The following is a 17,714-nucleotide window of genomic DNA, read 5'->3' on the forward strand; positions in this document are numbered from 1 at the left end:
TCATCTTTCCTTCATCCATCTCGGGACCTGCTTGGCTCCTCCACGGCCCGATCATCTCAACGCCGAGCTCGAGGATTGAGAGCTACTTCGTACTCATTGGTAATTAAGACTGTCCCGCTACCCCTTTCCTCAGCCAAAGACTTGAGTCGAGGGGACCCCTGAGTCCAGACCTCCTTGTATCATACCATCGTAAACCTAAGAATTGCATATAAAGTCTCGTTAACCTTCAGTCTTGTGTGGTGTCCGTCTGTGGGGGGGAAGTTACTTGTCTGTACAGTCGTTGGAGGCGGCTCTCCCCGGAGACCTCTCCCCGTAATCTCGGCCGACCTTCCCGGTCCGTCTAACAGTAACAGATTCTTAAGATTTTGGAGATGTATGGAGGAAGTCTGCAGAAGTTTGGAAGATTTGTGGTTTTGATGCAGCATTAGTGCATATGTCGAACTGTGGCTTTCTGTTGATCTCGTCAGAATGATTCAACAGATAGGCAATTTGTGAGATGGTTGGCTTCATGCCTACAGTGAAATGTCAATGACCTTGCTGACAAACTTTAAAGAGAGCAATAATGGCATTTATATGTAGGGTCACACATGACTAATTTCTTTTACATGTAATTCAATGACTTGTAATTTAATGGTTGGTATAAAAAACTTGTCATTTTTCAGCCTTGTTGGGTCAGTGAAGAGGTTCTCATTTTATACATTTAAGCCAGGACAATATTCCTGAACAGTATAGGACATAAAGTTCTTGGCCAGGAGAAGCTCTGAGAATCTTCAATTAATGCTCAAGAGAGGCGTTCGAATCACGCTGATGTGGAGAATTTATGATTTTCCCCAATAAGACTCAGAGACTCAAATAATCCTTCTTAACAAATAAACCCACTGAAGCTCATAAAAAAAGTAGAAGAGGGGTTCTATAAAATTCAGCCAGAGATGGATTGTTATTGGCTTTATCTAAGTGAGTTGAAGCCAGTTTTGTCTACTGGTTCGGCTGCCTTCCTTGGCTAAGTAAATGAAGTACAGTAAAGTGAGAGTCGGCACCTCCAAGATTAAATTTAAGAAAAAAGTGAAGTCTGGGAGTACTTCATGATGTCCAGCTGTCCAGGGACAATCATATTAATGAAAAGACTGTGGTAAAATGGTGAAAGAGTATGAATTACTCAAAGGACGTTCAATCAGAACAGGAGCTGCCCTCACAAATCTGCTACAGCGTGAGGGGGCTATGAAAAGAGGATATGTTGGTATCAAATCGAGAAATCAGTATTTAAAGATGCATCTCTTACGTTGATGAACCACAAGAATGGAAAATACGTTCATTGCTTTAACAAAGCTTAACCTTTAAAATATTGCAGCCCAAGTCATACCCCAGGCCTGACTCTAAAATGGCGGCCAGGTTCTAATCACCGGCATCAGATCCAGAGCCGCTGCTTTGCTCCTCATAGTGCACATCTGGCATTTCCCCATTGCTGTCCCACCAGACCAGCGAGCGATCTCATGAGCAGTGGCTCATTCTCTGACAATACGAATTGCACTGGGAGGAGGAATATTGGAGCTCACCAAGATGCCGCCTTCCCAAAATAGGCGGTCCGCCTCCCCCTATTCTGGGATCGGTGGCTGAGAGTCCCTTCCACGGCACTACTATGGACCTACCGTGCACGCTGCGGCCGCTCGGCTTCAGGGGCTGCCTGACTCCAAAATGGCACCGAGAGCTGTGGGATCGATGCAGCTGGAGAGTTGGGACGGCGACTAACAATCGGAACTCTGCAGCAGCCACGAGAAGGTACGCTATGGATTCAAGCTGGAGGGGGGTCACACATTGACCTATAGGGATGACCCAGATTTACTCCCTGGTTATGTGGGAATGACCCTGGAGGCGCCTCGCCTGACCTGCTAATGGAGGCTACCTCTCCCACTGGCGGCTTATCTCCCCATCACTCACCTCCCTCCGAAGACATGCTGACACTGGCCCTGTCCTCCTGCTGCATCACTGCATAGATTACACTCCCTATGTTTTTGAGTTATTGAAAATTTTGGGGACCAAGGGAACTTAACACCAAGGTCATAACCCCCATGCCTGACCTCAAGATGGCCGCTTCAGTTGGTCTCTCTACAATGCTCTACCACTCCTGGACAATAGAACTGGCCATCGACCTGATCTTAATCATATCCCTCACCTGACCTTGATCCTGCGCTCCCTCCCGGACATGTACTTTTTTAACTTTCCCTCAACCGTGGAGACCCTGCTATTTGACCGAGGCCCGGTGGAGCTACCTGTTAGCTGAAGAGCAGATGGGCTGTGAATTCCCCCTCGGCCGTCACCTACCCAGCCGGACTTTTGGCAGACTTTTCTTTGTCTGTCTGTCATAACCCCCTCCTTCCCCTTCACCCTACCCCCTACCCCCTTCCCCCTCTACGCTCCCTTCTTCCCGTCTTCTATCCCTTTAATGTTTTTCTGTTGAGACCTAGCAATTTGACCAATGCCTGGTGGAGCTACCTGATAGCTGAAGAGGAGATGGGCTGCGGATTCCCTCTCGGCCATCACCTACCCAGCCGGACCTTGGGAAGACTTTCTCTTCGTCTCTCCGTCGTATCTATACTCTACCCCTTTTTCCCCTTCCCCACTTTCCTTTCCTCACTCCATTTTCGTTTTCTTCCTTGCTCCTTAAAAGTTTTTATTAATATCTTTGGTAACTTGTAACTGATGTAAGTTTGCAACTATGTGGAACCTTATGTAAAGTGCTCTGATACCTTCAGGTCTAGCCAGCGCTATATAAAACTCTTTAAATAAATAAATAAATGAAATTATCCGCTTAGCCCTACCACCTTTTTCGCTACTGAGGGATTATGTTCCCTATTTTCATTTCTGCACATTTTCAGAATGCAAATTTGAAACGTAAATAAAAAAAACTGCGATTATCTCGGTTGGAGAGAAAGGATGTCTTTTTGTTTTAAATGGACTTGAAGTAAACTCAGGCACTTGCCTCGTTGTAGGGGTGTGCCCAGTAACGAAAACAGCTCGTTACGTTTCCAAGCAGATTTAAAATACTGAAATATGGGAAGTAGATAAGTAAGGATAGGAAAAAGACATACGTTTATAAAGTCGCCAAGGTTGTACTACGCCTAACAGCATATGAAGGCTTATATTTGACCTGCTCAAAAGGAAAAGGAAATAGCACAACCATGAAGCTTGGTTCTCCAGCGCATCTGGTTCGATGTAACTATGTTTAAGAAAGGGACGAATTCTTAATGAATCTTGGAGTTTGAAGGAAAGAGCAGAATTAAGATACATTTAATCTCTTTTGCGCCCCTCGGTGATCATCTTTCAAATAAATAGCATGCACTATCATGTCTAAGAAGCTGCAGTTCAGTGTACCTAACCATATCCATTTATCAGGCCTAAAACAAAAATACAGAAAGATAGGTCTGTTTCCAACGTACCAATTATATAGTTCAGAGACATGTGTGTTTGCATTGTTACAACCAGTTTGAGCGAGCACACACACACAAACTCAATATTATGTTGTTAATACCAGAGATGCAGTTTAAGAGAAAACATAAGTTTCCACTGCAAAATGGCAAATTTATTTTCCATACTAGTGACCACTGATGAAAGAACATAATGTCTGATCAATCAAATAAGTAAGGTAGAAAAATTAATTTCATTTAATCTATGAGGTCTTAATTCGCCCGCCTGTCACTACAAAGCCATTGATGTAAAGCTACAGTCGTCCTTTTGTCTGCTAAACCGAACTACATAGCCTTTTAAACATCAGACAGGCAGGCCCTGCCAGTGCGATCCTATGACACAAAATAAAAAATGTCCTAGCTAATGTGAAGGGCAGTTTCAATTCTATTAAGGACAAGGAGGCGAGGCTTATTAAATAATTTTCTCCATTTTATTGCTCAGCAGCCCAAAGCAACATTAGTTATATCAAACAACATTAAAGCCTACAAATCCCATGAGTTTTTTTAGTACTTTCAACAGTTTAACCATGGAGTCTACCACATAAAACGTCCACCAAGGAAAATCACTTTCTCTTCCTTTGTGCAATAGACATCCTTCTATTGTTTTAATTCAGACATCTTGTTTCTGATCTGTTCCTGCCCTAGAAAAAAAAATAGATCAATACCCGGGACGCAAAACTGCAGTCCACACATTGCTAAGAGAGAAACCTCAAACACAATATTAGCAATAAGATTACAGCACAATATCATGATATAATAGGGGCATCAGAGAAAGATACTCACGTCTGTAAATCATTAAAAGTGAGGGAGGGTTGCGGACTGAGAATGAATAACTGGTTGGGATAATCCTTTAACAGAATTGAAACTTTCCTTCATGGTAGCTAGGAATGTTATATTTGGTGTAAGTACCGGAGACTCAGACTATGCAAGTTTAAAGCTGGCAGACTTCCAGTGGGGCCATTCCAGGGATCTGCCTAAAAAAGAAGATCCTAAACATAGAGATTGAGGACCAATCTACTGTCCATTGGATATCTTCCAACTGTCTCCTAAAGAAAAGGCTTTTAAGGCCATCGCCACTCCTAGCAGAATGTGCACCAAAGGGGGAGGTGTCAATGCCAGTCTCCTGTAAAGTCCACTTCACACACCTGGCAATAGTAGAAGCAGTAACCGGCTTGAACGGCCTCTTATGGGCAATGAGTTGTTGTTTCATCCCCAGAGGACCCATGGCCTCATAGCCGGAGGCACCCAACGACACACAGCTTGGGGTGAGAAGGGAAAGTCGGGTAATGCACCACTCTGGCATAAGTTTTGGTTCTCCTAGACACAGAAGACGAGACACCATCCAGAGTAAATATGCGTGCCATGATATCAAGTGTTCGCACATCTGACACCTGTCTATAGGAGATCAAGCTTAATAGAATTGCCAACTTATCAGACAACTACCTACGTGACATATTTGTTATCTTGCCATGATAATAAAAGACGCAGTACCACATTCACAACCCATAAGGAGGAATAGCGTGATTCCGGGGGAGTAGACAACTGAATATTTCTCAATAAACTGCACACATGGGGATGTTCCCCAGCTGGTACATCATGTAAATGACCCACTGAAATAGCAGATCTACAAGCATTAATTGTGCGATACGCTAGTCAGGTGACCGCCAATTCCGACACAAAATTCACAATGTGGACTATATCCAACCCTCCGCACGCTCAATCACACGAAACGGAGCAGACTAGCCATGCAGGAGAGGGAAAGCAAAGAATGGTAAGTATGTGGTATGCTCAGTCCATGCCGCTGACCCCTATAGAGGGACCGCCCTGTAACTGCAATCTGAACTGCTGCGTTGGACAGAGCGGTGCTTGAAAGTTGCCTTGTACAAGGCTCCCACTGAGGGAGACGCTGCTGTGATGTGCTTGGCAACAACAGCCACTAACAAAACAGCATAAAAGCACAGCACAAATACCAATTAACACCTAATATATGCAAATACAGATAGTAAGGAAAATCACTTATCTGGCTGATGAGCAGCGAAGAAAGAAAAAGTGATTTTCCATTGTGTATGTTTTGTATGGTGGACTCTATGGTTAGACTGTTGAAAGTACAAAAACAAAGACTCATGGGATTTGGAGACTTTAATGTTTGCTATATTGTTGGTTTTGACTGCTGAGCAATAAAATAAAGTTATTGCATAATCTTAGCCTCCGGTCCTGACATAGAATTAAGGAACACAATCCTGATTAAGCTTGGTGTGCACTTCACTTTCACAGATGCAGTTACAAGCACTGCAACAACAATTATTCAGAAAAGCAAGAATGGATGTGGGAAACATGTCTACATGTGTTTTTTGTAAAATATTTGTATCCCACTATAAGCACTGGAATACAGCTATAGTATGGCACCTGTAACCACTGGACATTTTACCTATGGATATGGAGAGAGAGACCACCAGAAAAAAAAATTGTCTTCTTTCCTTTACAGGTTGATCAATAGACAACGTCTTTTTTTGCTAGGTACATTACTTTTACCTGCACTGTAATTTTTCCTCACTTTTATTAGAAAATTCTGGTATTAGTTAGAGAAACGTGATTAAGGTGGGGATTTGTGCCCCCCGTTCTGAAGAAGGTGCTTCTGGCACCGAAACATATCAACGCACACAAAAAGGAGGCAACGCACATTGTCAGCGTAGTGACCTCCCACCCTCATTTTTAACAGCACCAGCCCGGGGGCTTATTAAATAATTTTTAGTCACCCCACGAGCCAGGTTCTTTTTAACTATCACTATTTCCCAAACCCCGCAATACACTCACATTTATTCAAAATACCCCCTCACCAACACCACACATAGCCTAACAAGTGCTCCCACGTCTCCGTAGGTCGCAGCACGCCGTACCCCGTAGAGGGGTACGATGACCCCAATGATGAAGTATGACACCAAGTGGCCTGTTGGTGTGTGAGGGGACCTAAAAACATAAAGGTGTTCCCCACTGTGGAGGAGACACCCTTAATCTCAAGGAGTGGATTCTAACTGTTTATTTAAATATGCCCAGGGAGAATGAATCCATTCTGATTTTTCTCTCTCCCCCCTCTGATTGTTAATTATACATTTGATAAACATCAAACCTCAGATATACCCTTATACCCCTCATAGAAAGGGACAGTCGGAGGAGCAACTTCTCACCTGTTGCTTTGGTCCTTGGTCCACCTTACCGACCTTCCCTCTGGCCTTGTTTGGTACACTATCTTAATGGCACGCGGGAAATCCATGGGTGTGAAAGATCCTGCTTTCTTGATCTGCAAGCTCCACGTATCAGTGGTAAACTGGAGTTGACTCGAGCTGGGAGCCTTGCTGCATCGCGTGTAATAATCATGCTGTTCTCTCCAACGGTGGTCCGGGATGGAAACAAGTTCATGCACAATCTCATTCCTCAAGTGTTCTTTGTCAGAAACGTCAGTCCATCCTTGGCACCTTTTGAGGTCTTCAATACCTGGCACAGCAGCAACATCCACCTCCTCGACTTTTAACACAGATAGATCACAGCAGTCCAGCACCAGCACAAACTCTTCTCTCCCGTGATCCTCAGTATTGTGAACATTTTTCTTCCCACAGACCACAGAAACAAGTTCAGTGTTGCAGTCAGCTTGGTTGTTACCTGAAGTGTCTAGTTCATCTTTGCTGACGGCAACAGAATCACAATCTGGGCTGATTAACAAAGCATTGTCTACTTCAGTTTTGGGTTTGAGGCACTCTGTAAGTGACCTTTTGATACCAGTGTCCATTAGCTGTGATGAACATGCTACTGCCGCTGCACAAGATGACTTCTCATAATGGCTTCCAGGTTCTAGAAACAGAACAGCAGAGCCAAGCAAAGTTTGACTCTCAAACCTAACATCCAGCTCCAAGGTGTAATGCCTCACAAGCATGTGGCTCGTGTTGGCCATAAGGGGCAGGTCATCCTGAGTCACATCCATCCCAGACTGCATTGTGTTCTACTGAAACAACTTAACTGTACGATTACAAAACATCACAGTTTACCACCAGACGATTCACGCAGTAGCTTCCCATCAAGTCCAGTTGAATTATCTGCAAACAATAAAAAACAGGCACAGAATTAGTAAAAACGTCAAACATCCAGGAAGTAGAAAGTCGACTTGTGGAAGGTAATTGTACATTCTTAATTCAAAAGGGAACAAAATGACCATGTCCTTAGCCATTATTTTGTGGGGATGTGAATTTAAACGCATTGTAAAAATCTGTAATGTTTAGATACTTATATTTCAAGTAACTGCAAAACGTGTCCATATATCCAATTACCGTTCTAAAGATAACAATTCTGGGATTTTTCTCATAAAGAGAAGTAGCCTTATGAAGATTCCTCAAATGTGAGTAGTTTCGAGCAGAAATAATTCAAAATGTAATGTGTAGCGCAATTGATAGTCTTGTTTTGGAACTACTGCTGATAAACAATTCCACTCAACTACAAAACAGAGCAGTTTATTCGCCATAATTACTTCTGTAGCGCAGGCCTAACAGCCTCCCGTTTCGGAATATGTTGAAGAACCTTCCCAGCAACACAGAAGACTTGAACATTTTCAACAACAAAAAAAAATACTTGCCCCTCCCCAGAGTGCCTGTTCACTTACAGGCTGCCTCATACCTCCTGTAAGCTTGCTTAGCTTCAATCAATGAGCTGAGTTTTTTTTCTTTACATCTAAATATTTGGATGCATACATAATTTCAAAGAATGAGGATGTTTGGTGGGTGATTACATGGATTTAGAGCCACATGACTAAGAGTGAACGAGCCACCATCGTGAATACTTGCCTCGTTCTTCTCTCTATACTTCTGTGAATTTTTCCATGTGTCTCTGTTAATGGTTGGAAGGGTTGAAAATAACAAGGGATATGGGGTTTTAGCTAAAAGTGTTCCTCAGCGTGGCCTGACTTAATAGGTATCAGTCTGAGAACCATCAGTCTGAGAACCAGCGTTGAATGCATAAGTTGTCACTGGACAGCAACTGATGCTGCCTTAGTACGACCCATAAGAGGAATCTTATCTCCTGTGCTGGAACGATACCTGTAATGGCACTTTTGTTCCATAAAGGTATACCTGCTAATGCAAACTATGCATTGGACAATAGAAGCTTTAGAATTATTTTTTCCAGCAAGGGTGACAAAGAATTGATGGTTGAGCTAAATATCTGCCACTTCGTGTTGAATTAGTAAGACCTGTGCTGAAACCACACCACCGTCAACTAAAGAAAAGGAACACAGTCTTGAAAGCAAAGCTCGTCTGCTCTATATGCTGTGGTCTGTTTCAGTATTCTGAACTCCCATAAAAACGTGGTGGAGAGCAAGATGTCCTTGTACAAAGATTTAAAACACTTCTACTTTGGAAAGGTGGAGTGAATACTTAATTGAGAGTTTGTTAAAACATGACATAGTGGGGGGCGTGGCCAAGATGGCGTCAGAGTAAGACGTGCTTTCGAGTCGCTCCGGCGCCCGACCTGCTAAGCATTGTATAGCATCGCCCTCGGGGTGCCAATCGACTCTGAGACGCTTGCAGAGACCACCAGCACCGAGCGGAGAGGTCCGGTGTACCCGGCGAGACCCTAGGTGGCCGTACAGCGCCACTACGGGCAGTTCATCACCCGGCCTATTACGCATCGGCCTTGCGTGAGGGAGAAACCGGCCTGTGAGTGCAGTGGAGCCGGCGCCGGCTGGGCGTGGCATCGCGGAGCAGCGGTTCACTTCTGCCCCCTTATCGCTGCCAGTGTTGCTCCGCACTACCGAGACGCTGGGATGATCATGGGCGCTCTGCTGTAACGGACCGAAGATCTCAACGGACGACTGGCCACGTGGAGGGTGTGCCTCGGATCCTTGGCGAGGTTGTGCGGCCTGGGCGCGGCTGCTAATGGACGGCGCGGAGGCGGCTGTCTGCGTCCACTGATGAGACGGGGTGTCCTCCTCGTCCCTGCGAGCGACCTAACACTCTAAGGTGGAGCTCGTGGCATGCAACGACTACGGGTCGAAGGCATTGGCCCTGCGCGGTGGACCCAGGTCCGGCATGTTAGCGGAAATAGAGGCCTATTCTACCCTGCGGGCTGGCTGGCTGGGCCGCACTGTCCTCTCTCCGCTGGCGGTGGACTGAGTTGAGGTTTGGCTGCCTTGGTGACCCGGTTGAAAGAGGCGGAGAACCCGGGCCTTATTGCCGGACGTCACTATCCCTGCATTGCTTTTTGGACTCTGGCGGGAAGCTCCTGAGCCGCCATCTTGATCAGGTGACGCAGCTGCTCCTGAGCACCCTTCATCCCCGATGGGGGTGCAATAGCCTTGACTCCACGGCACGGCCGAGCCTCCGTGATGTCTAATTTGCCGCGCAAGGGGAGGACGGTAAAGGACGGAGCATCTAAATCATCGCAGCCGCCATCTTCCCCAGGGGCTAGTGGTTCGTCTAGGCAATCGGACGAGGAGGCGCCCGCCACCAAGGCCTTCATGACGGAGCTGTTCGCCTCTATCAAGGAGGATATCTCCGAGCTTCGCGCCCAGCTAGCGTCGGATCTAAGGGAGGTCCGAAGGGATGTAGACGGCATTGGTGAACGAGTGGCCACCCTGGAAGATCACGACTTAAGTGTGGCGAATGATGTGCACCAACTACAACAGGATATTATTCGCCTTACGGAGCAGAATTTGGACCTGCAGGCCCATGCGGAGGACTTGGAAAATCCCTCCAGGAGAAACAACATTCGCATCAGGGCGGATGCTTGGGACGGTGAGGCTGGAGACTTGCGAGAGTATGTCCAGGCCCTATTTCTGCAGATATTGGATGAGGAGGACGTGCAGGAAATGAAAATGGACAGGGTGCACAGAGTTGGACTGCCCAGGCGAGGGGGTGGCCCCCCCCCCGGACATCCTCGTGTGTGTACATGACTTTCAGACGAAGGAGCGTATCCTCCGGAAAGCTAGAGCCATCACCTCCTTACAGTTTAGAGGCCATCGGCCGCAACTATTTCAGGACTTAGCGGCGTCCACGCTCCAGAAGATTAGAGACTTCCGCCCAGAGACTGCTTTTTTGCGGGAGCGTAACATCTCGTATTCCTGGGGGCACCCCTTCCGTATAATATTCCGATGGCAGAACAGGCTGGCGCAGATCCGCTCCCTGCAGGCCGCGAAAGAGCTTCTGGGGCTGGAGGACGTTCCTTCCTCTCAGGCGACGCATCCCTCCCCATCGAGGCGACGGCGCCGATCTCCCTCATGGCATCGAGTTGGCTCTTCCTCGGACCGGGGGCGTCCGGACCACGCTGCTAGCTTGCAGGAGAGAGGATCTGCGGTGGCGTCGGTGGCCTCGGCCACGCTTGCAGATACTCAGCAGAGCTCTGGAGCGGCATGATCCCTGACTTCCTTGATGGTCGGGCGCCGGAGAGTCTCTGTCCCTACGGTCCCGGGGTACTATGATACTTTTGGAGAAGACACCCCGGGCCATGGCCCTGGGGGCCCCCGAACTGGTGCCCCCACCCCGATTCCAGTCTGATGTGGACCTTGTGACCCGTGGCCCATTGGAACTGCTGTGTGCTTGGTTCAGGTTTAGGGCCTTGTGCTCTGTCTTCTTGTTTCTTGGTTTGCTGGAGGGGGGTGGGAAGGAGGGAGTTCTGGACGTTGGTACTGTGGTGGGGTTGTTGGGTTGGGGTTGGTGGGGAGGGGGGGTGTTGTGGCGACCGAGAATGGTGTCTGTGTGCTGTTGTTGATGCTGATGGTGTTATTCTCTGCACTTCTTATTTTGCACTACGATGTTACCTCTCCAATTCTTGTGATTTGCTGGGGGGAGGCCTCTCTGGGGAGCTGGGCAGGGGTGGGTGTGGTCCCCCCATGGCCGGAGGGTGCTTGAGGCTTTATTCTGGCTGTCTCTGTATAATTATCCTCGGTGTGAGTGTGGTTTGATGACTGGCGGGGGTCGGGGGTTGGACTTTGGATGCCTTAGCACACGCATAGCACGAAGTCTCAGGTCCTCATTATGCCTGTTAGTAAAGGCACCTGGAACGTGAAAGGCTTCAATTCCCCGCAGAAACGGCAGAAACTCTGGAAGTATCTTTCAGACCACCACCTGGATGTGGTTGCCCTTCAGGAAACCCACCTGGCCAGGAGAGATGAACTGAGACTCCGCCATAGACATTTCCCCCTTATCTACAGGGCGTCTGCGCCCACGAAGCATAGAGGGGTGGCCCTCCTCTTTCGGGCCTCTCTCCACTTTCAACCCCTGGGGGTAAGCGGTGATAAGGAGGGCCGTTGGTTAATGGTGAAAGGGACGTTATATGGCCGCTTATGTACCTTTGTTGTGGTGTATGCTCCGAATGCAGGCCAAAATGGTTTTTTGCAGTGTTTGATGGACAAGATGGGGGACTTTGTAGACGGACACTTGATACTGTTGGGGGACTTCAACATGGTGTGGGACAGGGATTTAGATAGCTCAGGGGCGCGCAGGGCAGATACTGGTGTCTTCTCGGAGGAAACGCAACGTCAAGTAGGCGAACTGGGACTGGTGGATAGCTGGCGCTTCGTCCACACTCAGGCCAAGGATTATACTTTCTTTTCTCACGTCCATCGCTCATACTCCCGCATAGATTACATTTTTGTTAACCAGGCTCTCAGGGGGGATGTTCGAATGGCTGATATCTTCCCGCTCTCGCTGTCGGACCATAGTTTAGCGGTAATTGGGTTGCATTGGGCTGCAGGGGGGGACGGCTGGCGGAAGTGGTACTTCCCGGCTGCACTGGTGCGGGATGAGGTGTCCTGTAAGGAGCTGCGGAAGGCTATCGGAGACTTTTTTTATCTTAACCCGCCTTCTGACACGTCGGTGTATACCACGTGGGATGCGTGCAAGGCCTCCTTACGGGGTACGTGCCTCGCCCTTAACGCGAATCTTAACAAACTTCGGCGGAAGGAAAGGGAAGCTCTGGAATCGGAGCTTGTGACCCTGGAGCAGGCGCACAAGGCGAGCCCCTCCAGGGTGACCCTTCGCCCCCTTACGGCGGTGCGAGGGAAATTGAAGGCCTATTACAACAACAGGGCGGAATTCACCCTTCTACGCCTTAGACGTGTCTCCTACTCCCAGGGCAATAAGGTTGGACGCCACCTTGCCCGGCAGCTTCGAGATAAGCGCGAGAGGGATTACATCGGGGGTATACGGGACCGTACGGGTTCTATTCAACATAAGGATGTGGACAAGGTGGCCATCTTTGGTCGCTTCTACGAGGATCTCTACTCGGGCGACGCTCTAGATCCAGAAGCCCAGTCTGCGTTCCTGGGTGGTTTGCCTCTCCCACGGGTCTCCAGGGAATGGAACGATTTGTTGTCTTCCCCCATCTCTAGGGAGGAGGTGCTGGACGCCATTAAGGCTCTGAAATTACATAAGGCCCCCGGTCCTGACGGCTACACGGCCCTATTTTACAAAACATTTGCATCCGACATCTGCGACTACCTAGTTTCCCTCTTCAACGCGATGGCCGCTGAGGGTAGGACATCGGACACCCTGGCCGAGGCCATGATTACTATTATCCCCAAACCGGGGAAGTATCCTACCTACTGCGCCTCTTACCGTCCGATAGCGCTCCTTAACCTGGACGCTAAATTGTACTCCTCCATCCTTGCGGGCAGACTGCAAGACCTGATGCCAGCTCTGATCCACCCAGATCAGTCCGGGTTCATTAAAGGTAGACAAACTCACGACAATTTGCGGCGCGTCATCCATTTGATTGAAAAAGCGGAGCGGTTTCGCATACCGGCAGTGTTGGTAGGGCTTGACGCGGAAAAAGCCTTTGATCGCGTTGATTGGGGGTTTTTACACCGCACGTTGGTGGCCTTCGGGTTTTCGCCCGATTCATAAGAATGCTTGAGGCCAATTACAACAGTCCCACCTCTCGGGTGTTGGTTAACGGTCACAGGTCCGGGAGTTTCCACCACTCCCGAGGGACACGCCAGGGCTGTCCGCTCTCGCCCCTTCTCTTTGCGCTTAGCATAGAACCGTTGGCGCTGGCGATCCGGGAGAACGAGCGGATCTTGGGTCTCCCCTTCACGGGTGAGCAACATAAGATTTCACTCTTCGCTGATGACGTCTTGTTGTCCATTCGGGATCCGGCGTTGTCGTTACCCCATATCCATACAGTGCTTTCTATCTGAGTATGAAACAGTGGCGGGCTTCAAAGTGAACTTTGATAAGTCATACATCTTGAATTTAACCCTACCGCCTGGTGAGGTGCACCAGATCCGGTCGCTTACTCCACTCTCGCGGTCAGCTTCCTCCCTGTTATACCTGGGCGTACGGCTGACCTCTACCATAGGCGCCTTATTCCAGGCTAATTTCCCTTTGATGCTGGCGTTGATTCGTGCGGAACTGGAGCGGTGGAAACCCAAATATATCTTGTGGTTGGGTAGGATTCATGCGCTTAAAATGGTCCTCCTGCCTAAACTCCTGTACCTCTTCCAAGCCTTGCCCATCCCGATAGGAGTGGATTATTTCCGTCGGCTTAAGACCTTGATGTTGAAATACGTCTGGCAAGGCGGTCGGGCGCGACTTCCGTATGCGGTTCTCCGACGTCCGCGGCTGGAGGGGGGGGGGGGGGTGGGGTTCCCGGACATTCACTTGTATTACAAGGCTGCCCAATTGAGAGTTCTGGTGGAATGGTCCCAACAGCTCTCGGAGAAGCACTGGCTCCATATGGATCGAAGCGTTGCGGGACGTTCCATCTGGGACCTAGCTTGGAAACCTAGGGTGGACAGGCCCAGAAACGCGTACATTAGCACCCCTACCAGCACGGTGTTAAAGGTCTGGGACACGGTCAGTAGCGATGATCGGTGGACCACATTCCCGTCCCCGTTCACCCCGATCCATTTCAACCCGGCCTTCCCTCCGGCGTTGACGGAGGGTCCCTTTTGGACTGGAGGGAGGGTGGCTGTAGGGCCCTCACCCACCTGTTCCATGGTGCCGCGCCCCTCACTTTCCATAATTGTATGAGGGATTATGGTGTTCTGCCGACAGAGCGCTTTCGTCACCTTCAGCTCCTGCACTGGGCGACGTCGCCTGGAGTGGTGGACGCAGCTACCAGACCTTTGACGAAATTTGAAACTTTTATCCTTCGCACATCCACCATGAAGGGGGCGATTTCTTTTCTGTATGGGATGCTATTAGACACCGCGATGTCCCCCCGGCCTCGGTATATGGATCACTGGGAGAGTACCCTTGGGAGGGACATTTCCGACAGCGAATGGAGGAGCTTGTGGCGGGATGTGACGGCACATAACCATTCTATTGATCTCAGAGAGCCCATATGAAGCTTCTGTTCGACTGGTATTTGTATCCGTCCAAATTGCACCGAATATTCCCGACTACCTCGGATAGGTGCTGGCGGGGCTGCGGGATGTTGGGCGACTTCAGCCACATCTGGTGGGACTGCCCCACCATCCGGCCATTTTGGTCAGAGATTCTCTCCCACATTAAAAATGTGCTGGGTTACCCACTCCCGGATTCAATGGACTTTGTCTTGTTGGGCCTCAGAGACCCGCTGCTTGAACACCAGACTAGGGCTGATAAGCGCATTATGTGGCTATGCTTGGGGGCGGCCAAGCTGACTTTGGCAGCCGCTTGGAAAAGCCTGACTGCTCCTGCCATTTCTTTATGGCATGCACGGCTATGGCGTCTACTGAGTATGGAGCGACTCTCAGATATCTTCCTGGGGAATTTTAAAAACTTCATGTTCAACTGGGGCCCCTTGGTGAGATTTTTGTCACGTGGTCTGCCTTCGGCAGTTTGCCCTTCAGCACTACGGGCACTTCATCTCTTTCAAATCTAATCACTGGTGTGCATGTTGCTGTTTTGCATGAGTGCTGGTCGCCACCACTGGGTGGGGGGAGGGGAGGGGGGAGGCGGGGTGGTAGTTGGGGTTGTTGTTTTTCTCTTGTTGCGACTTGATATGCCTTCGCGAGAGGACGCTATGATTATGATCGTGCTTGGATTATTCTTCTCCAGCTGGGGACTTTGCACCAACCGCTGGGACTTCACCGCGCACTTCGGACAATGTGGACAGCAGGCCCATATCATTGGCACTCCTGTTGTCTCTGCTGGTTGCCGTCCCTGTTGATGCACAATCTGGGTTTCCTTTTATTCTTTTTTTTTGCAATAATGCTCTTTCACACCCCCTGTGTGGGGTTATGTGGCAGAATGTCGCCTGTTCCTTTTCTCTCCTTCTCCCTTTGCTTGTTCTTTTTTATTACTCCTCTCTTTCTCTACTTTTACCTTTGCAAACTATAAATAAAAATTTTACAACAAAAAAAAAAAACATGACATAGTTGTACCGTTCTTGATGTAATACAACAGAATCTTTCCCAAAAGTTGGGACTGAAACGCCCTCAGAGCTAGGTTTATCATTTTCAGGTCGAAGAAATGTATGTGAAGGGATCTGTCTTTTGGGCCACCTCAAGGTGGCTCTTGAGCTGCACTCAGAAGGCTCAAATGCTATTTGTTAGCATTAACATTAAATTCACTGTAAGCTGTTGGAAAATGAGAAGAATTTTAAAATGGCTGCCATTAGATGACAACAGGCAGAGCTTAGTAATGAGGAGGTGCGTGGCCAAGTAGCACACACCCAATTAATGATGTGTGTTTCATGGATGAGCAGGGGGCTGCCTGCAGACTTTGGCAATTGAAAAAATAAATTGCGGAAAAACAGCAATCAGGATGTGAGGGTGGAAGAGCGCAGGGGAGGGGCAGGGGTATCAGGAATAGGGGAACAAAAGTAACTATGAGGATGAAAAGGGGAAGTCGTAAATAAAGGGAGGTCCCCTTCCTCCCGAAAGAAAAAAAAACACAGAAAAATAACCAATGGCTGCAGGAAGTAACAAAGGCTAGATTAGTACTAACATTTTTATTACTAATGTTACCTACTACGTTTTAGAAGGCAACTTTTTCACATACAATCGTAGCTACATCGAGTGGATCCACAGACAAGCGTATGGGTCTACTTGAACACATGATGATGAGGCCAGATGTTCTCAGGAACGGCCATGCCTTGGATAAAGTGAGTGCCCAGAAATGACAGGTATTTCCAGGTCAGATGCCATTTTCTCTGGAAGGGGAAAATTCTTTCTCACTGCCCCATCTGGCAATACATGTATGTACAATATGTGAATGGGTATCAGCAATCACTGTCGTGTTCACCAAACGAGACCCAAAGAAAAATAACAGTAAAACCACAAGATACAAGTAGTTGCTGAAAGTCTAATGCAGGGGAGCTCAAATGGGCCAGTGAATTAAATTGATTTTGTCTTTAATCATCTTTGCATGACATCATCAAGGGGCATCTTCTCTGATCAAAGATGATAGTCAATTCAAAGGCAGGTCTCCTAAACACTAACAATGTTTCATACATCAATGCAGACATTTCACTCTGTTGCATTGCTCCAACAGTAGTATTTTATTGGTTCGAGTATCAAGGTACAGGCCCCTGAAGAGCCAATTAAGGAGTCCAGTCTGTGCACAAGAGGGCCAGAGGAGCAAAGAAATAATTAAATTAAAGGTCCCTCACTCATAGTGTGCTTGGTGTTAAAAATTGACATTCGTGCATGCATGAGGGGGGTAGGCCATGCCCTGGCCCTTCCTGAATGCTTGTGACCATATTGCCTCAACAACCAAGAATTATCAGGAGGCTGACGTAAGAACATTGGATGATATGGATTGTCATGGAAAATCATATCCAAATCCCGACAAAAATTCAGAAATGGAAAGCATAACTGGTCGGCGAGTCAGGAAAGCATCACACAAATCATGAATGGAAATGCTTTTCTTGAAGGTAAACCTTGTGAAAAATAATGTATTCTTCAGTGAAAACATAAGAGCTAATGGAAATGGTTTAGCGACCATAGATTGTTCACTTTAGCTCGTACTATAAATAGTGTAGTTTAAATGGCGTAGGCAATGAGCAAATTTGAAAGACCAATAACTCTCATTCTAGGTTTCCCACGTGTAGTTTTTCTTTTTCAAATCATTTTTATTGAGGAAACAAAAGGAAATGAAACGAACAATAAATAATAATAAGGATACATAGGATGTTTAGTGCAGTGACTGACAATAGATTCAATAACCGATAAAGGAGAAAGTATAAAATTACAGAGGTGAACACATATGTCAAATCATAAACGGTGTACAGCTATGATTATAGTAGTAAGTCTAGCAACTGACGGTCATTATCATTGATCATAGT

The 17,714-nt window shown here is 47.7% G+C and overlaps 1 protein-coding gene across 1 annotated transcript in view; it reads right to left on the reverse strand.

Moving 5' to 3' along the window:
* The window catches only part of AOPEP (aminopeptidase O (putative)), a 1,575,581-nt gene that overhangs the window by 1,500,039 nt on the left and 57,828 nt on the right, over positions 1–17,714 (reverse strand). Inside the window, exon 2 of the mRNA XM_086961188.1 lies at positions 6,647–7,549. Within this exon, the coding sequence (XP_086817314.1) occupies positions 6,647–7,449 (803 nt within the window). The 5' untranslated portion in view covers positions 7,450–7,549. The remainder of the gene's footprint in view (positions 1–6,646; positions 7,550–17,714) is intronic.

This window comes from Lissotriton vulgaris, chromosome 3_1 (assembly GCF_964263255.1).
Source record: "Lissotriton vulgaris chromosome 3_1, aLisVul1.2, whole genome shotgun sequence".
In the NCBI taxonomy this organism is placed as follows: domain Eukaryota; kingdom Metazoa; phylum Chordata; class Amphibia; order Caudata; family Salamandridae; genus Lissotriton; species Lissotriton vulgaris.